Source organism: Ranitomeya imitator, chromosome 5, assembly GCF_032444005.1.
Source record: "Ranitomeya imitator isolate aRanImi1 chromosome 5, aRanImi1.pri, whole genome shotgun sequence".
In the NCBI taxonomy this organism is placed as follows: Eukaryota; Metazoa; Chordata; class Amphibia; order Anura; family Dendrobatidae; genus Ranitomeya; species Ranitomeya imitator.
Window position 1 is genome coordinate 156,265,629 of NC_091286.1, and position 21,423 is coordinate 156,287,051.

Sequence of the window (21,423 nt, forward strand, 5' to 3'; positions counted from 1 at the left end):
CACCCTGAAGAACGGACCTCAAGGGACCACTTGGAGTGAAATGCGAGAAGGAAAAAGGATTCCAGCTTCATGCTTCATCACTTTGCTAAATTTATTCCAAGTGAAAGCATTTCATAGTTAAAAAATAGACATAGCAACATGTTTTAAATGCACGAACTGCATTTTTTATCAGAGCTCAGATAAAGAACGCAGTTTGTGTTTTTGAAACTTATTGCTATGTCTATTTTTTTAACTATGGAATCCTTTCACTTGGAATAAATTTAGCAAATTGATGAAGTCAGAATCCTTTTTCCTTCTCATATCTCAGGATGCGTTGAGCCAAGAGAAAAGGTAAGGAAAGACACATCTGTAAATGAAATAAATATAACACATGTAAAAACAACACATCATCTACTTTTTCATTTGGTCAATTTTTTATGGAGATTTAATCAGTGAAATGTAATTGAAAAAATTGTTTTAGATGCTGCTTGTTTGGATGGAGTAACCCTTATGTGCATCAGTACTAACATTCTCCTTACATAATAAACCCGAAAGGTTGCATGGAAAGGATACTGCCCTGGGAGCGCAGCTCTTCCAGTGTTGAAAGAGAATGTTCCAATTCTCTTGATGCATCCTCACCCCCTGCCAGCATGTCTTCATCCTGCTCCAGCACAAACATTCAAAAGAAGAAGTAGTACAGTTATTGACAATGGCTGGAAGGAGTTTCAAGCATGCTTTCAAAATTCCCATTAGTCCTTTAGGAATGTGGAGATAATAAACATTATGTTACTTTTCAACAACATGAAAGACTTCAATCACTGACCTCCCCATCCAACATTTAAGATTAAATAATAAACAAAAACAGTATAAAATACACTACTCAGCAATGAATTTGCAACACCAAGAAGGAAAAAGCAATGATGAATGAAAATCACAATTTTGACAAACATGTTAATGATACACAAATGATGAAAAACTTAATCAAATTTTTAAAACATCTGGTTTTATTCAGCATCTTGTATGAGCGCCACATGCAGAAATACACGCCTTTGCAAATGATGTATGAGGTTATGAATGCATGTCTGAAGAACGTTCTGCCACACTGAATGCAGTCAAATGAACAATATCCACTACTGGCAGCTCCCTTTGCAATTACCGACCCATGACATCCTAGATATTCTCAATGGTACACAAGTCCAAAAGCTTGAAGACCTTGGTAGCGTAGCACATTTAAAGCATGGAGGCTCTTCACAGAAACATCATCAACATGCAACCTGAGGTTGTCGTGTTGAAAAATAGCACCTAGAGAAATTTTTGGAGAAATAGCTCTACCATTAGTCCAAGGTAAAATCAATATAACACTGACTGTTAGTGTATCTGGAATGCAGACTATTGGGTCCGACTAACATTCATTATGCCACCCAACAACATAATCCTGGTAGTAGGACCAGGGTGAAATTCCATTAGGAAGGCCTCTTCATTGACCTCACACGATCACTCTCAAAGTTTATTATGGTGTAGAGCAGCATGATAATGGAAGCTGAAATGGAGGTTTATACATTTATTTTGTCTTTGATTAAATGATGGACATAGATAGGTCAGGAGACAATATGGGCAACGCTATATAGAGGCCTTTACAAGGGAACGTCACCATAGTCCTATTCCTGGGACTGTGGTGTGCGGTGTCATAATGTACAGTAGACCTTTCTAGTCTTAATTTCAGGTACACGCAAGGTACACAGCTCAGCGTTACTTTTATTTGGTCGTGGAATCAGAGGTATGGCCACTTCTCCAAAGTGACTTAGGAGCTGTTTGTTAACACGACAATGCCAGGCCGAAAGTTGCGCGTGCTACTATGAGCAGTTTGTGTGGCCTACATCTCAATGTTGAAGAGCATATTTAGATGCAAAATACATTTCTTAAAATTATACAAAATATCATAATAAAAAAATATTAATTTGAATAGATAATTAGTCAATTATTTTGAAACACGCCAGAAAAAAAACAAACAGTCTTTCTGTATTAAACTTCTGAGCCAAGAATGTTTCTATAACTTCTACAATGCTGATTCCAGATATCTGTACTGCAATTGCAGGTAGTCCTATTCTGATCCATGTTTACTCTGGTATACCCACAGGATATTGCGTTGCCTGCATTACAGCAATTTAAAATGGTCTAGGTGTATTACCTCCTCTTTTAAATATAATCACTCTGCGAATAATGACAACCAATAGCTACCCAGAATACATTTAATAACACTGACATTAGTCAGTTGGTAGCGTCTCTCCACACAAGCCATGTAAGGTAATTTCATTCTGGAATTTCTTTCTTATTTTATTTATGACAAAAAGGTAGTGCTATGCTCAAAAAATAAATTAGATCTCTCTCTTAGTGCAGTATATTTTTCTGATTTTTAATGCAGGCTGCTCCCAATTGTACAGCATGGTCCTTAAATTAAGTTACACAAAATTAATGGATGTGATAATAGCTCATCACACTTAAACAACAGAAATCACGCAAGATAACAGCGTGTTGCTCCTTAGTACATTTAAAGAAGTTGATAGCTTAATTACCAACCATGTAAAACAAACTTTTGAAAAAAATAAATAAATAAATAAATTCTAAAATGGTAAAATGATAAATGCTTATTTCGTTTTCAGCTGCAGTTTTCTTCTCACAGTGCTGTCAGCACTGCTGTACTCTAATCATCCCACACAGGCTGCCTGTGAGATGGAAGATGATGCACTAAGAGAGGACAACTGCAAATGCATTTGTGATGACGAGACTTCGTTCAGCTCTACTGTACTGTGTTAGCTATAATCACACACAGCTCTGCAGTGAGATCAGGAGAGCAGACTAACAGTTATTTCATGTCTCACATTGGTAATGCCTCCTTTCATTTAAAATAAACTCTGGAGGCAAATTCTTATTCATCTCATTTACAAATAAGAAAAACCTGGATTTCTCTGGAATAAGACATCAGATCGCAGATATCAAGGTATCATTTTATTCAGCTTGCTATGACCAGCATGCCCATATAGATGGCTTAAGAGACAAACCCCTGCTTTTCCACACCCTGTTTTCCTGCTTTCATCTGCATCGATATCGTAATGCACTCTTCTGAAGGACATATTCTCGTGGTGAAAGGAACACCACCTGTCTCCTCCTCTGAGAGTTAAGCATATCAGAACAATTTCCTCATCTGACTACATTTCAGAATAATCTTGCAGTATAAACAAACTAAGGACTTAAATTACAGAATGTTCAGAGCACAACAAAAAGATTTGCAAAAAAAACTTGAAAAAAGTGCCCCTTTAAAAAGCCGAAAGGGCAAAATCCTGGGTCGGGCAAGACAAGTAAATTTTTCATATTGGATAAAATTGGTGTGCTGACTATCCTGTGCTCCTTTGTGTAAATCAGAGTATCCAAAACAAAGTGTAAAACCAATAGCATTTTTTTAATTCTAAAATGCAAGTTTTAGAAAGGGTGGTAAAGAAGGGGAGCATCAGTAATCTCCCATAAGGTAATAAGTCTGGAAAACTTGGAATAATAATAATAATAATTTTTATTTATATAGCGCCAACATATTCCGCAGCGCTTTACAAATTATAGAGGGGACTTGTACAGACAATAGACATTACAGCATAACAGAAATACAGTTCAAAACAGATACCAGGAGGAATGAGGGCCCTGCTCGCAAGCTTACAAACTATGAGGAAAAGGGGAGACACGAGAGGTGGATGGTAACAATTGCTATAGTTATTCGGACCAGCCATAGTGTAAGGCTCGGGTGTTCATGTAAAGCTGCATGAACTAGTTAACTGCCTAAGTATGTAGCAGTACAGACACAGAAGGCCATTAACTGCATGAAGTGAATGAGAACATAATTTTTTATATGCCACACAGGGATCGTTAGGTTAATGCATTGAGGTGGTAGGCCAGTCTGAACAAATGAGTTTTTAGGGCACGCTTAAAACTGTGGGGATTGGGGATTAATCGTATTAACCTAGGTAGTGCATTCCAAAGAATCGGAGCAGCACGTGTAAAGTCTTGGAGACGGGAGTGGGAGGTTCTAATTATTGAGGATACTAACCTCAGGTCATTAGCGGAGCGGAGGGCACGGGTAGGGTGGTAGACTGATGCTTACATGCTATGTGGCTGGCTTCTATGTGCCCCTGCCATCCCTATTACTTATGTAATATGAAATAAAATATTTATTTTTTATGCCCTATTGATATCTGCTGTTATTTATACTGGTACAGTTTTAGCCCGAGTTTTATAATGTATCTGTATTGAGAAGTTTTTGTGTTTTGCAAGTGAAATGTTAACCCGAACACTCTTGTGCAGAAAGGAATAGTGGAAGGTTGTTAGCAAATATTGTAGTTGTAGAACACGAAAGGAATTGGGCAAGTATGACAAGAAGCTTACTTTTGTTCCTGCTTCATTCCTGGGAACGGGAAAGTATAAAGGAGGACATGGCTGTTTGTAGGTAAGTAATAAATACTAGTTTTAAAATTATATCCTCGATCTTTGCATACAAGGGCTATACTTACATGTGAACAAGCCATAACTACAGTCAAATTAAATTACAATTTTTAATTAACCAAGATGCTATACCCCATTACATATTTTTTATTAAGCACATAGCATGGAAACTCACTCGTTTCATGCCACGTGAAGTAGCCTCTGTGGAGATTCTGTAATTAGCATGGCAAAGTCTATCTACAGTATCTATTATTCATATTGCATTTCTTTTACTTTTGTTTTTAAGTTACAAACATTATATTAGAGTTATAACTGCATTCAGCATATGGTTGGATATTAAGGATATTTGGAAGATAAATTCCCATCCATACTCTCACTTCATTGAATTCAAGTTAATAAGATCTTGGTAAAATAGGGACATCAGAAATAGTCAAAAGTAAACTTTGAATAAAATACAATTAAGACATATTAAGACTTTTGTTCTTAATACATTTTATTAAAGTGTTTCTTGGTATAACCTTCTGAATTTATATTAAGTTTTAATAAAGTAACAGTTATATAATGTGTTATTATATTACAAACTTGCTGTATAGACCACAAGGTAAATTCCATGAGAGTAGACTGTGGTAACTGAACGTAGTAAATTATAGCGATTACATTAAAAAGCATACAAGGTCTTAATTTTTGTTTCTTGCAAATAATTGGCAATGACATTTTTTGGTCAATTGAAATGAATTATTCCCAAATGAATGAATTAAACTAGATGATGCTGTCTTGCAATAATCTGAAATATCACACTGATTACATAATGTTATGTTTTTATCCTACCAACGACATCTATCCTATATTTGCACAGCTCGGAGAAAATCCGGATTATCCTAGTTAAAAGAAGATTAATTCTAGTAATACTGTACATTAATATAGAGATTTACAATATGTGTCCAAATAGCCCAGAGAGAATGTTTACCCAGTCAAAATAATCTACTACAAAGACATAGATACATATAAGATCTCATTAATGATAAGCTTGATAGAGAATGATAAGAGCATTACGAGTCTGGCAGTTGTCAGTCATCATTGCCCAGGGGAAAAGGTAGGAATATCAAGCAATGGTCACAGGAGAATTGTAATACTAGATTAGACCCATTTAAAAGAATGATTAACCATGTACTAGATGGTCATCAGGGCGTTTCTATATTTCATGAAGAGGCAGGGCTGCCAATCGTTTATAAATTGCAGGACAGTCTGTAAAAATTAGACACTTTTTACCCTGTCCATAAAATAAGTAAGGCTTGTGATGAAGCTGAAGGAAATAATACAGATAATTTTTACTGAAATTATCATAATAAGCAGACAATGTCTTCTGTAAAGCAGTGACCGGTTTTACATGTAGGGGGCGCTGTATGTTCCCCCCAGGATGTGCACGGATGCGTATTGAGGCCATGAGAGTGCATTGCAGTCACAGGCATAGCTATTTGTCTAGGGCAGATTTGAGAAAACGCTCTGGGCTTTTCTTTTTGAAACGGACTACAAGACAGTAATGGTGCAGTCCATTTAATTCCTGATGTGGGATTTCCATGTGGTCCAAGGCCGCAGATTCTAGTTAAAAATCCTGCAGTAGAGGTTTGGGGGTGTCTGGGTCAATGTCAGTCTGGTGTTGGCAGGAGTACAGAGCAGGAGGCTCTGGAGAGCTCCACCTGTGTGAGGCAACACAGGCAAGCGGAGCCAAACAGCCAAGGCAGCTGAAAGGCCTTGCACCCAAAGCGTACACAGCAGTGCAGTTGCCCACGGCATCTAGTCTCGGAGGTGGACTGGCATGTTTATCAGCTGCAAACTGGAGGATATGGTTCCCGGCTGTGATCCGGAGGATATTGTGTACTGTGTGGTTCTGTGAGTTGAACATTAACATGGCAGTGCAGTTACCCATGGCAACAGGTCATAAAGGTGGACTGGCATGTTCATTGGCTGCAATTCAGAGGACATGGTTCCCGGAAACGATCCCGAGGATATCGTGTGCTGTGTTTTTGTGAGTTGAACGTTTTGCTTTGAACTTTGCTTGGTCACTGCCTCATCACTGCACAGAGTGCTACCGCTGCACTACACTTCATATCAGAATTATGGGCTGTAGACAAGTATCACTTATTTTCATAATGATTTTCTATTGTGTCAGTAAAAAATTTGTCTGCCAGTGAGACCCAATTCAAAATCTCCAACAGGCCCTCAATGATCACTGTCTTTAATAATGTTGATCTCCTCATATGAGCCAAAGAGACCTTTTGTGCCTCTGTAGGCTCCAGGGCCTAGATGCAACTGCAACCCCTGCAGCCAATATAGTTCATCCCTTAATTATAGCATCTTTAAATAATAGACTCTGTCATACTTTGCCGTTCTCAGGATAACATGTCGTGTTACATCAATAAGGTACATAGATACAGTGTGGAGAAAAGGCAGGATATTCTGTATGTACTCAAGCACCCGATGATACAGTCAGCCTTCAATAATCATCAGAAGGCAGAGCAGAGAGATAAAGATCATACAAGTATGGGGAATAACACAAAAACAGACAGAATCACTAAAAGATATGCAAAATAATAAGTAATTAAGTATAATAATGAATACCAATTAAAAAATTAATCAGTTTTCAACTGTGAATGAATATAATGTATTGTGTACTATGAGAGTGATAAGGAAGTGATAGTGTGAGAGTAAACCAGTTATACGTGAGAAGAAAAACTAAAATTATTATGAATACTAGTGGGAAAATGTCTGAGGTTGTGGGAAATACAAGGCAAAAATGATAGAAAGTGTAAAAAATGTAAAAACAAAATACATTTTGTTTTAGGGAGTAATGTGCAGTACAGGATATAAGTAAGTTTGTGGCAAGTGTTGGCCTAGTGACATTGGCCACAAGACAAAAAAAATATTATGAAACAATTTAGTGACGGTTGATTGTGAACCCAATGATACAAAATCATAGATAAGATGAGTGCATACGGCATAAAGTGCCGAAACTAAAAATGCATACAAAGTTAAAAACACATACTGTACAAGAGCAAGTTTACATCTTTTTTCAATGGTTCTAGATTTTTCAGGAAGGTAAGTCGATATTCAAATACCATTTTGCAAATTAGACAATGTCCTAGTAATCAGAACTTAGACGTCTACCATAGTGTTTGCATTGTGAAGTGATGATGGAGGTCGAAGACATCATGTCCATGTACACCTATAAATCAAGTGTAGTACCAAAACTAATAAGACATGGCGCTGCAGGTATTCAAAAGCAGAAAAGGTTTAGATGTTACCCCACATTCATCTTTCTAAGGTTTTTAACAACTGTTTCAGCTTTTGGTAAAGCTAGCATAGAATTTGGATTATCAAAGTTGTATATAATACCTCATACTTATAGTCCAATTTTAGTTTAAAAGATGTTACTTTTAGAGTGGAGCAAAAATGTTTGCAGGACCCGGGTCTGATGTCAATGTTGGAACACCATGGCATCCACACCAGAGTCCTGGAAAGTTCCTTGGCTTGGAATTTCAGCATCCTGGGCGCCTCCGGCAGCTACAAAGCCCCATGAAGTTGGATGGCCTTATACACACGTGGTCAAAAGTGTTGGTAACCCTCGTTTAACGACAGTAAAACCCACAATGGTCAAATAAATAACTTGAATCTGACAAAAGTAATAATAAATAAAAGATATATGAAAATGTAGAAATGAAAGTCAGACAATGGTTGTTAACCATGCGTCCACAGAATTTAAAAAAATAAAACTCATGAAATAGGCCTGGACAGAAATGATGGTACCCTTAACTTAATATTTTGTTGCACAACCTTTTGAGGCAATCACTGCAATCAAACAATTACTGTAACTGTCAATGAGACTTCTGTACCTCTCGACAGGTATTTTGTCCCACTCCTCAAGCGCAAACTGATCCAGTTGTCTCGTGTTTGAAGGTTGGCTTTTCCAGATGGCATGTTTCAGCTCTTTCTAAAGGATTTAGGTCAGGGCTCATAGAAGGCCACTTCAGAATAGTCCAATGTTTTCGTCTTAGCCATGCATGGGTGTTTTTAGCTGTGTGTTTTGGGTCATTATCCTGTTGCAAGACCCATGACCCTCAACTGAGACCAAGTTTTCTGACACTGGGCAGCACATTTCACTCTAGAATCCCTTGATAGCCTTGAGATTTCATTGTACCCTGCACAGATTCTAGAAACCATGTGCTAGATGCAGCAAAGCAGCCCCAGAACATAACAGAGCCTTCTCCATGTTTCATAGTAGGGACAGTGTTATTTTCTTGATATGCTTAATTTTTCCATCTGTGAATACAAAACTTGTGTGCCTTGCAAAAAAGTTCCATTTTTGTCTCATCTGTCCATAGGACATTCTCCCAGAAGCTTTGTGGCTTGTCAACATGTAGTTTGGCAAATTTCAGTCTGCCTTTTTTATGATTTTTTTCAACAATGGAGTCTTCCTTGGTTGTCTCCCATGAAGTCCACTTTGGCTCATACAACGACGTATGGTGCGATCTGACACTGATGTTCCCTTGAGCTTCAAGTTCACCTTTAACCTGCTTAGAACTTTTCCTGGGCTCTTTTGTTACCATTTGCATTATCCATCTCTTTTATTTGTCATCAATTTTACTCCTGCGGCCATGTCCAAGGAGGTTGGCTACAGTCCCATGGATCTTAAAGTTCTGAATAATATATGCAACTGTAGTCAAAGGAACATCAAGCTGCTTGGAGATGATCTTATAGCTTTTACCTTTAACATGTTTGTTTATAATTTTCTTTCTAATCTCCTGAGACAACTCTTTCCTTTGCTTCCTCTAGTCCATGTTGAGTGTGATACACACCATTTCACCAAACAGCACAGTGAGTATCTGTAGCCCTATATACAGGCCCACTCACTGATTCCAAGATTATAGACACCTGTGATGCTAGCTAGTGGACACACCTTGATTTAACATGTCCGTTTTGTCACATTATTTTCAGGGGTACCATCATTTCTGTCCAGGTCTATTTCATGTGTTTTGTTTATTTTTTATTCTGTGGAAGCATGATTGAAAAGCAATGTCTGACTTTCATTTGTTCAATTTCATAGATTTTATTTATTATTACTTTTGTCATATTCAAGTTATTTCTGTGACCATTCTGGGTTTTTCGGTCATTAAAAGAGGGGTACCAACAATTTCGACGACGTGTGTAAAGGCCAGAGGTGCCCAGGATACCGAAATTCAAGTGCTGACCAAGTAAATTTATGGAACCCTGGTCCAGATTTAACAGACTACCAATGTGGATGTTAGACCAGGTGATGGGTGTCTCAATATGGAAACTGCTGCTGGTACCAACCTATTGCGTGGTGCCACCAGCGGAACACCGTCGCACCACACACACACGCACACTCTATACGCCTCACACACTCACACTTTCACACACACTCACGCAGCCTCTTGCGCGGTACCACCAGCGGAATACCGTCGTGAACACGCCGCCACCGGGATCAGACGAATGATTCACTGACTGCCACCATCTTTGTACAGGAGGAGTGCATGTGCAGTTTTAATATGACCGCCGCTATCTGTTTGCACAAAGATGGCGGCAGTCTGATTTACTGCAGTGAATCACTCGGCTGATCCCAGCGGCAGATGCGCGACATGTCTACAGGCAGAGGAAGCAGGTCACATTAAAGGGGTTTTCCCACGAACGAAAGTTCATTTTAAAAATTGACTGTGTCTGACCGTGTACGGCTCATACCAGATCTCCTGGGCAGGGGAGGAAGCAAAAGTTAATAATGACATTACAGCAGGGGAGCACAGTGGATTCATTCTGTGAGGTAAAATTTTTCACTGACTTTTTAAAAAATATTTTAACTCACAGAATGTATCCTCTGCGATCTCCTGCTGTAATGTTAGTATTGTCTTTTGCTTCCTCCCCTGCCCAGGAGCTGTAGTATGTTTGGTACACGGTCAGACACACAATTTTTAAAATGAACTTTTGTTCGTGGGAAAACTCCTTTAAAAAGCAAATATTAATGCCAATCTGGCTCCTCATAAAAAGTACGCCAATGACAATGAAAGGAAAGCAGCAAAGGCAAAACGTCGGAGACAACAAAGGGCAAATGAGACTCTTGAAGAGTAACAGCATCGCTGGGACAAAAACAACGCATATAAGTATAGGCGTCAAGCACATGAGTACCCTGATGCAAAAGTCATAAGATTATCACAGGATGCCATTAGGCAACAACAACGCCACATGCCTGCCCCCATTGTGACATTACCGCCCTATTGCATCGGGCCTCTATCTAGTGTTAAGAATAAGACTCTAGAAATGTCTTCTTTTACAAATACAGTACATTATTTGCAATGATGGATCAAAATTGTACATGCATTTATCATTTATCAAGCTTCAGGAGGCTAATTTGCATATTCCAGGTGCCTTCTGGGAGAAGCGAAGTCTCCCTAAGCTAGAAGATCGTTGGGTACAGCCGGGACCAGCTGCTTCGAAAGCATCACCAAACCAGGGATTCAAGCTTCAGGAGGCTAATTTGCATATTCCAGGTGCCTTCTGGGAGAAGCGAAGTCTCCCTAAGCTAGAAGATCGTTGGGTACAGCCGGGACCAGCTGCTTCGAAAGCATCACCAAACCAGGGATTCAAGCTTCAGGAGGCTAATTTGCATATTCCAGGTGCCTTCTGGGAGAAGCGAAGTCTCCCTAAGCTAGAAGATCGTTGGGTACAGCCGGGACCAGCTGCTTCGAAAGCATCACCAAACCAGGGATTCAAGCTTCAGGAGGCTAATTTGCATATTCCAGGTGCCTTCTGGGAGAAGCGAAGTCTCCCTAAGCTAGAAGATCGTTGGGTACAGCCGGGACCAGCTGCTTCGAAAGCATCACCAAACCAGGGATTCAAGCTTCAGGAGGCTAATTTGCATATTCCAGGTGCCTTCTGGGAGAAGCGAAGTCTCCCTAAGCTAGAAGATCGTTGGGTACAGCCGGGACCAGCTGCTTCGAAAGCATCACCAAACCGCGTGCCGGTAGGACATTATTGCAAGAGAGCTTGGCTGAGTAGATTACACAAGAAGGAAAACACACAGCAAGTCAGCAGGATCTAGGAGCAACATGGCAGATGTGACAACCTACATGGTGAGCTGCAGCATGTGCTACATGTTCACAGATCGACCAGAAGAAGAATCCAATTTCACCTGTCAGAAGTGTAGACTAGTGGCCCTTTTAGAAGAAAAGGTGCGGGGTCTGGAAGAAAGAATAGCAACTTTGAAACTCATCAAAGAGAATGAAGACTTTCTAGACAGAACAGAAGCATCTCTACTGGTCACAGAAGGTGCAAAAAGTGTCAGAGAACCTCCAAAAGCAGATGAGTGGAAGCATGTGACCAAAAGAAGCAAGAAGACCATGGAGAAATCACCAACCACACAACTGAAGAACCGATATCAAATCTTTGTAGAGGATGAAGATGGCACACCTAAGAATGAAGCAATACCAGCAAGCAAAAAAGAAAAGGGCACACAGCAACAAGTGACAGCAAAAAGTACAGCCAAGAAGCAACGAAGAGTGGTGGTGGTGGGAGACTCACTACTGAGAGGCACCGAAGCAGCCATCTGCAGACCGGACATAACTGCAAGAGAAGTATGCTGCCTTCCAGGTGCGATGATCAAGGATGTGACCGATAGGATACCAAAGCTCTTCAGCTCCAAGGACGTCCACCCATTTCTTCTGATACATGTTGGCACCAATGACACGGCAAGGAAGGACCTACCGACAATCTGCAAGGACTTTGAAGAGTTGGGGAAGAAAGTAAAGGAACTGGATGCACAGGTAGTTTTTTCTTCTATCCTTCCAGTAGACGGGCATGTCACCAGGAGATGGAACAGGATCCTTGATGCAAACAACTGGCTAAGACGATGGTGCAGACAACAAGGATTTGGATTCCTGGACCACGGTGTGAATTACTGGTATGATGGACTCCTCGCCAGAGACGGACTACACCTCAACAAACCTGGGAAACACACATTCGCCAGAAGACTCGCTACACTCATCAGGAGGGCGTTAAACTAGAAGAAGAGGGGACGGGAAGAAAAACATTAGACTCGAACAAAGACGACCCAGGAAAACATACTCAGAAGGGAGGTAAGAACATTTCTAAAACAATCCACAGTGAGGAGATTGGAACAAAACAAAATCCTCTAAACTGCATGCTCGCAAACGCCAGAAGCCTGACAAACAAGATGGAAGAACTAGAAGCAGAAATATCTACAGGTAACTTTGACATAGTGGGAATAACCGAGACATGGTTAGATGAAAGCTATGACTGGGCAGTTAACTTACAGGGTTACAGTCTGTTTAGAAAGGATCGTAAAAATCGGAGAGGAGGAGGGGTTTGTCTCTATGTAAAGTCTTGTCTAAAGTCCACTTTAAGGGAGGATATTATCGAAGGGAATGAGGATGTCGAGTCCATATGGGTTGAAATTCATGGAGGGAAAAATGGTAACAAAATTCTCATTGGGGTCTGTTACAAACCCCCAAATATAACAGAAAGCATGGAAAGTCTACTTCTAAAGCAGATAGATGAAGCTGCAACCCATAATGAGGTCCTGGTTATGGGGGACTTTAACTACCCGGATATTAACTGGGAAACAGAAACCTGTGAAACCCATAAAGGCAACAGGTTTCTGCTAATAACCAAGAAAAATTATCTTTCACAATTGGTGCAGAATCCAACCAGAGGAGCAGCACTTTTAGACCTAATACTATCTAATAGACCTGACAGAATAACAAATCTGCAGGTGGTTGGGCATTTAGGAAATAGCGACCACAATATTGTGCAGTTTCACCTGTCTTTCACTAGGGGGACTTGTCAGGGAGTCACAAAAACATTGAACTTTAGGAAGGCAAAGTTTGAACAGCTTAGAGATGCCCTTAATCTGGTAGACTGGGACAATATCCTCAGAAATGAGAATACAGATAATAAATGGGAAATGTTTAAGAACATCCTAAATAGGCAGTGTAAGCGGTTTATACCTTGTGGGAATAAAAGGACTAGAAATAGGAAAAACCCAATGTGGCTAAACAAAGAAGTAAGACAGGCAATTAACAGTAAAAAGAAAGCATTTGCACTACTAAAGCAGGATGGCACCATTGAAGCTCTAAAAAACTATAGGGAGAAAAATACTTTATCTAAAAAACTAATTAAAGCTGCCAAAAAGGAAACAGAGAAGCACATTGCTAAGGAGAGTAAAACTAATCCCAAACTGTTCTTCAACTATATCAATAGTAAAAGAATAAAAACTGAAAATGTAGGCCCCTTAAAAAATAGTGAGGAAAGAATGGTTGTAGATGACGAGGAAAAAGCTAACATATTAAACACCTTCTTCTCCACGGTATTCACGGTGGAAAATGAAATGCTAGGTGAAATCCCAAGAAACCATGAAAACCCTATATTAAGGGTCACCAATCTAACCCAAGAAGAGGTGCGAAACCGGCTAAATAAGATTAAAATAGATAAATCTCCGGGTCCGGATGGCATACACCCACGAGTACTAAGAGAACTAAGTAATGTAATAGATAAACCATTATTTCTTATTTTTAGTGACTCTATAGCGACAGGGTCTGTTCCGCAGGACTGGCGCATAGCAAATGTGGTGCCAATATTCAAAAAGGGCTCTAAAAGTGAACCTGGAAATTATAGGCCAGTAAGTCTAACCTCTATTGTTGGTAAAATATTTGAAGGGTTTCTGAGGGATGTTATTCTGGATTATCTCAATGAGAATAACTGTTTAACTCCATATCAGCATGGGTTTATGAGAAATCGCTCCTGTCAAACCAATCTAATCAGTTTTTATGAAGAGGTAAGCTATAGACTGGACCACGGTGAGTCATTGGACGTGGTATATCTCGATTTTTCCAAAGCGTTTGATACCGTGCCGCACAAGAGGTTGGTACACAAAATGAGAATGCTTGGTCTGGGGGAAAATGTATGTAAATGGGTTAGTAACTGGCTTAGTGATAGAAAGCAGAGGGTGGTTATAAATGGTATAGTCTCTAACTGGGTCGCTGTGACCAGTGGGGTACCGCAGGGGTCAGTATTGGGACCTGTTCTCTTCAACATATTCATTAATGATCTGGTAGAAGGTTAACACAGTAAAATATCGATATTTGCAGATGATACAAAACTATGTAAAGCAGTTAATACAAGAGAAGATAGTATTCTGCTACAGATGGATCTGGATAAGTTGGAAACTTGGGCTGAAAGGTGGCAGATGAGGTTTAACAATGATAAATGTAAGGTTATACACATGGGAAGAGGGAATCAATATCACCATTACACACTGAACGGGAAACCACTGGGTAAATCTGACAGGGAGAAGGACTTGGGGATCCTAGTTAATGATAAACTTACCTGGAGCAGCCAGTGCCAGGCAGCAGCTGCCAAGGCAAACAGGATCATGGGGTGCATTAAAAGAGGTCTGGATACACATGATGAGAGCATTATACTGCCTCTGTACAAATCCCTAGTTAGACCGCACATGGAGTACTGTGTCCAGTTTTGGGCACCGGTGCTCAGGAAGGATATAATGGAACTAGAGAGAGTACAAAGGAGGGCAACAAAATTAATAAAGGGGATGGGAGAACTACAATACCCAGATAGATTAGCGAAATTAGGATTATTTAGTCTAGAAAAAAGACGACTGAGGGGCGATCTAATAACCATGTATAAGTATATAAGGGGACAATACAAATATCTCGCTGAGGATCTGTTTATACCAAGGAAGGTGACGGGCACAAGGGGGCATTCTTTGCGTCTGGAGGAGAGAAGGTTTTTCCACCAACATAGAAGAGGATTCTTTACTGTTAGGGCAGTGAGAATCTGGAATTGCTTGCCTGAGGAGGTGGTGATGGCGAACTCAGTCGAGGGGTTCAAGAGAGGCCTGGATGTCTTCCTGGAGCAGAACAATATTGTATCATACAATTATTAGGTTCTGTAGAAGGACGTAGATCTGGGTATTTATTATGATGGAATATAGGCTGAACTGGATGGACAAATGTCTTTTTTCGGCCTTACTAACTATGTTACTATGTTACTATGTTACTATAAACATGAGTTACAGTATATTTGTGGTGATAAATTTGCTTTCAACTGTTAAAGGGAACCTGTCACCTGAATTTGGCGGGACAGGTTTGCGGTCATATGGGTTTTCGGGTGATTGATTCACCCTTTTCTTACCCGTTGGCTGCATGCTGGCCAAAATATTGGATTGAAGTTCATTCTCTGTCCTCCGTAGTAGACGCCTTTTTTTATAATATCTAATCTGCTTCTTCTCCCTTTCAGTTGTATTCTATATAGGCAGCACAGTGGCTCAGTGGTTAGCACTGCAGCCTTGCAGCGCTCGAGTCCTGAGTTCAAATTCCAAAAACAAAGCACAGCTGCAAGGAGTTTGTTTGTTCTTCCCGTGTTTACGTGGGTTTCCTCTGGGTATTCCAGTTTCCTCCACACTCCAAGGACATACTGATAGAGAATTTAGATTGTGAGCCCCAATAGGGACAGCGATGATAATGTCTGTAAAGCGTTGCGGAATAAGATAGCGCTATATGAGCAAAGCATGATAAATATTAAACTTCATTGCTTCTCGTGTTTCCATGTGCAAATGACAAACAGGAAGATCTCGCTACGCTGTGACAGCCCTACAGGTATTTGATCTATTTAGTCTCCTCTTCGTCTTCTTTTATGAAGCAAAATATTCCCAGATCCTTTAACCATTCCTCGTAGGACATACTATGCAGCCCGCTCACCATTCTGGTAGCTATTCTCTGAACTTGCTTCAGTGTTTTAATGCCTTTTTTAAAATTTGATGCCCAGAACTGGATACAGTATTCCAGATGATGCCTGATCAAGGAGAAGTAAAGGGGGATAATTACTTCACATGATTTTGACTTTGTGCTTCTCCTAATGCATCTTAGAACTGTGTTTGCCTTTTTTTTACTGCTGCATCACAATGTGCAGTCTGTGATCTATTAGTATGCCCAAGTCTTTTTCACACATTATGTTGCTTAGTTCTATTCCTCCCATTCTGTAGTTGTAATTTTTGTTTTTCTTGCCCAGATGTAGAATTTTGCATTTCTCCCTGTTCAATACCATTCCGTTAGTTGCTGCCCATTGTTCAAGCTAATCTAGATCCTTATGAATCCTCGGATGTGCGACCTTTAATTTCCACTCTGTGAATTTAATCACTGAGCCAGTTATGAATCCACCTAACTGTAGCCTAGTCAATCCCATACTTGGTCATATTTTCAATAAGGATAGTATGAGATGCTTTATCCAGTGATTTGCTGAAGTCGAGATATACAATATCTACCACATTTCACTGATTCACCCAGTCAGTGATTCCATCATAGAAGGAAATTAGATTAGTATATGATATATTGCTATTAAAAAATTAACAAATGGCTTTTCATTTTTTTTTTTTCGTTTTAATCTTTCCAATTAAATTAAAAAAGGTTCACACCACATTTTTGCATCCAGTTGAATTTTTTTCAAGATTAATGATAATGACCATAATAATGTCTTTTATGGTTGGCCCTTCCAAATGTTCAACATTGGTGAAATCACTTACCAAATATGGCTTTTTTATCTACTGTGATATATTTTCTCTTTTCATCAAACTGCAATTGTGTTTGAAATATGGCCTAAGATAGTAAAGATGCCCTGACTACTGAGCAGCAGTTTTCTTTTTTATTTGCTCAGAGGTAGCATGAAAATTCTGCAAGTCAAAAGTAACATAGTAACATAGTAACATAGTTAGTAAGGCCGAAAAAAGACATTTGTCCATCCAGTTCAGCCTATATTCCATCATAATAAATACCCAGATCTACGTCCTTCTACAGAACCTAATAATTGTATGATACAATATTGTTCTGCTCCAGGAAGACATCCAGGCCTCTCTTGAACCCCTCGACTGAGTTCGCCATCACCACCTCCTCAGGCAAGCAATTCCAGATTCTCACTGCCCTAACAGTAAAGAATCCTCTTCTATGTTGGTGGAAAAACCTTCTCTCCTCCAGACGCAAAGAATGCCCCCTTGTGCCCGTCACCTTCCTTGGTATAAACAGATCCTCAGCGAGATATTTGTATTGTCCCCTTATATACTTATACATGGTTATTAGATCGCCCCTCAGTCGTCTTTTTTCTAGACTAAATAATCCTAATTTCGCTAATCTATCTGGGTATTGTAGTTCTCCCATCCCCTTTATTAATTTTGTTGCCCTCCTTTGTACTCTCTCTAGTTCCATTATATCCTTCCTGAGCACCGGTGCCCAAAACTGGACACAGTACTCCATGTGCGGTCTAACTAGGGATTTGTACAGAGGCAGTATAATGCTCTCATCATGTGTATCCAGACCTCTTTTAATGCACCCCATGATCCTGTTTGCCTTGGCAGCTGCTGCCTGGCACTGGCTGCTCCAGGTAAGTTTATCATTAACTAGGATCCCCAAGTCCTTCTCCCTGTCAGATTTACCCAGTGGTTTCCCGTTCAGTGTGTAATGGTGATATTGATTCCCTCTTCCCATGTGTATAACCTTACATTTATCATTGTTAAACCTCATCTGCCACCTTTCAGCCCAAGTTTCCAACTTATCCAGATCCATCTGTAGCAGAATACTATCTTCTCTTGTATTAACTGCTTTACATAGTTTTGTATCATCTGCAAATATCGATATTTTACTGTGTAAACCTTCTACCAGATCATTAATGAATATGTTGAAGAGAACAGGTCCCAATACTGACCCCTGCGGTACCCCACTGGTCACAGCGACCCAGTTAGAGACTATACCATTTATAACCACCCTCTGCTTTCTATCACTAAGCCAGTTACTAACCCATTTACACACAATTTCCCCCAGACCAAGCATTCTCATTTTGTGTACCAACCTCTTGTGCGGCACGGTATCAAACGCTTTGGAAAAATCGAGATATACCACGTCCAATGACTCACCGTGGTCCAGTCTATAGCTTACCTCTTCATAAAAACTGATTAGATTGGTTTGACAGGAGCAATTTCTCATAAACCCATGCTGATATGGAGTTAAACAGTTATTCTCATTGAGATAATCCAGAATAACATCCCTCAGAAACCCTTCAAATATTTTACCAACAATAGAGGTTAGACTTACTGGCCTATAATTTCCAGGTTCACTTTTAGAGCCCTTTTTGAATATTGGCACCACATTTGCTATGCGCCAGTCCTGCGGAACAGACCCTGTCGCTATAGAGTCCCTAAAAATAAGAAATAATGGTTTATCTATTACATTACTTAGTTCTCTTAGTACTCGTGGGTGTATGCCATCCGGACCCGGAGATTTATCTATTTTAATCTTATTTAGCCGGTTTCGCACCTCTTCTTGGGTTAGATTGGTGACCCTTAATATAGGGTTTTCATTGTTTCTTGGGATTTCACCTAGCATTTCATTTTCCACCGTGAATACCGTGGAGAAGAAGGTGTTTAATATGTTAGCTTTTTCCTCGTCATCTACAACCATTCTTTCCTCACTATTTTTTAAGGGGCCTACATTTTCAGGTTTTATTCTTTTACTATTGATATAGTTGAAGAACAGTTTGGGATTAGTTTTACTCTCCTTAGCAATGTGCTTCTCTGTTTCCTTTTTGGCAGCTTTAATTAGTTTTTTAGATAAAGTATTTTTCTCCCTATAGTTTTTTAGAGCTTCAATGGTGCCATCCTGCTTTAGTAGTGTAAATGCTTTCTTTTTACTGTTAATTGCCTGTCTTACTTCTTTGTTTAGCCACATTGGGTTTTTCCTATTTCTAGTCCTTTTATTCCCACAAGGTATAAACCGCTTACACTGCCTATTTAGGATGTTCTTAAACATTTCCCATTTATTATCTGTATTCTCATTTCTGAGGATATTGTCCCAGTCTACCAGATTAAGGGCATCTCTAAGCTGTTCAAACTTTGCCTTCCTAAAGTTCAGTGTTTTTGTGACTCCCTGACAAGTCCCCCTAGTGAAAGACAGGTGAAACTGTACAATATTGTGGTCGCTATTTCCTAAATGCCCAACCACCTGCAGATTTGTTATTCTGTCAGGTCTATTAGATAGTATTAGGTCTAAAAGTGCTGCTCCTCTGGTTGGATTCTGCACCAATTGTGAAAGATAATTTTTCTTGGTTATTAGCAGAAACCTGTTGCCTTTATGCGTTTCACAGGTTTCTGTTTCCCAGTTAATATCCGGGTAGTTAAAGTCCCCCATAACCAGGACCTCATTATGGGTTGCAGCTTCATCTATCTGCTTTAGAAGTAGACTTTCCATGCTTTCTGTTATATTTGGGGGTTTGTAACAGACCCCAATGAGAATTTTGTTACCATTTTTCCCTCCATGAATTTCAACCCATATGGACTCGACATCCTCATTCCCTTCGCTAATATCCTCCCTTAAAGTGGACTTTAGACAAGACTTTACATAGAGACAAACCCCTCCTCCTCTCCGATTTTTACGATCCTTTCTAAACAGACTGTAACCCTGTAAGTTAACTGCCCAGTTATAGCTTTCATCTAACCATGTCTCGGTTATTCCCACTATGTCAAAGTTACCTGTAGATATTTCTGCTTCTAGTTCTTCCATCTTGTTTGTCAGGCTTCTGGCGTTTGCGAGCATGCAGTTTAGAGGATTTTGTTTTGTTCCAATCTCCTCACTGTGGATTGTTTTAGAAATGTTCTTACCTCCCTTCTGAGTATGTTTTCCTGGGTCGTCTTTGTTCGAGTCTAATGTTTTTCTTCCCGTCCCCTCTTCTTCTAGTTTAACGCCCTCCTGATGAGTGTAGCGAGTCTTCTGGCGAATGTGTGTTTCCCAGGTTTGTTGAGGTGTAGTCCATCTCTGGCGAGGAGTCCATCATACCAGTAATTCACACCGTGGTCCAGGAATCCAAATCCTTGTTGTCTGCACCATCGTCTTAGCCAGTTGTTTGCATCAAGGATCCTGTTCCATCTCCTGGTGCCATGCCCGTCTACTGGAAGGATAGAAGAAAAAACTACCTGTGCATCCAGTTCCTTTACTTTCTTCCCCAACTCTTCAAAGTCCTTGCAGATTGTCGGTAGGTCCTTCCTTGCCGTGTCATTGGTGCCAACATGTATCAGAAGAAATGGGTGGACGTCCTTGGAGCTGAAGAGCTTTGGTATCCTATCGGTCACATCCTTGATCATCGCACCTGGAAGGCAGCATACTTCTCTTGCAGTTATGTCCGGTCTGCAGATGGCTGCTTCGGTGCCTCTCAGTAGTGAGTCTCCCACCACCACCACTCTTCGTTGCTTCTTGGCTGTACTTTTTGCTGTCACTTGTTGCTGTGTGCCCTTTTCTTTTTTGCTTGCTGGTATTGCTTCATCCTTAGGTGTGCCATCTTCATCCTCTACAAAGATTTGATATCGGTTCTTCAGTTGTGTGGTTGGTGATTTCTCCATGGTCTTCTTGCTTCTTTTGGTCACATGCTTCCACTCATCTGCTTTTGGAGGTTCTCTGACACTTTTTGCACCTTCTGTGACCAGTAGAGATGCTTCTGTTCTGTCTAGAAAGTCTTCATTCTCTTTGATGAGTTTCAAAGTTGCTACCCCTTGGTACCCCTTTTTCACGAAGCTAACAAGGTAACCATTATATACAGTTGTGCTCAAATGTTTACATACCCCGGCAGAATGTTAGCTTTCTTGGCCTTTTCTTTTTTTTAGAAGATATGAACGATAACACCAAAACTTTTTCACCACTCATGGTTAGTGGTTGAGTGAAGCCATTTATTGTCAAACTACTGTGTTTTCTCTTTTTAGATCATAACGACAACCCAAAACATCCAATTGACCCTGATCAAAAGTTCACATACCCCATTTCTAAATACTGTGTATTGCCCCCTCAAATATCAATGACAGCTTAAAGTCTTTTCTGGTAGTTGTGG

General features: G+C 40.0%; 1 protein-coding gene across 2 annotated transcripts in view; it reads right to left on the bottom strand.

The window, feature by feature from the left end:
• SMYD3 (SET and MYND domain containing 3) overlaps positions 1 to 21,423 on the bottom strand; it is a 1,365,594-nt gene that overhangs the window by 318,555 nt on the left and 1,025,616 nt on the right. For both annotated transcript variants that reach the window (XM_069769233.1, XM_069769234.1), the window contains exon 9: positions 553 to 640. In XM_069769233.1, coding sequence (XP_069625334.1) covers positions 553 to 640 — 88 coding nt within the window. The remainder of the gene's footprint in view (positions 1 to 552; positions 641 to 21,423) is intronic.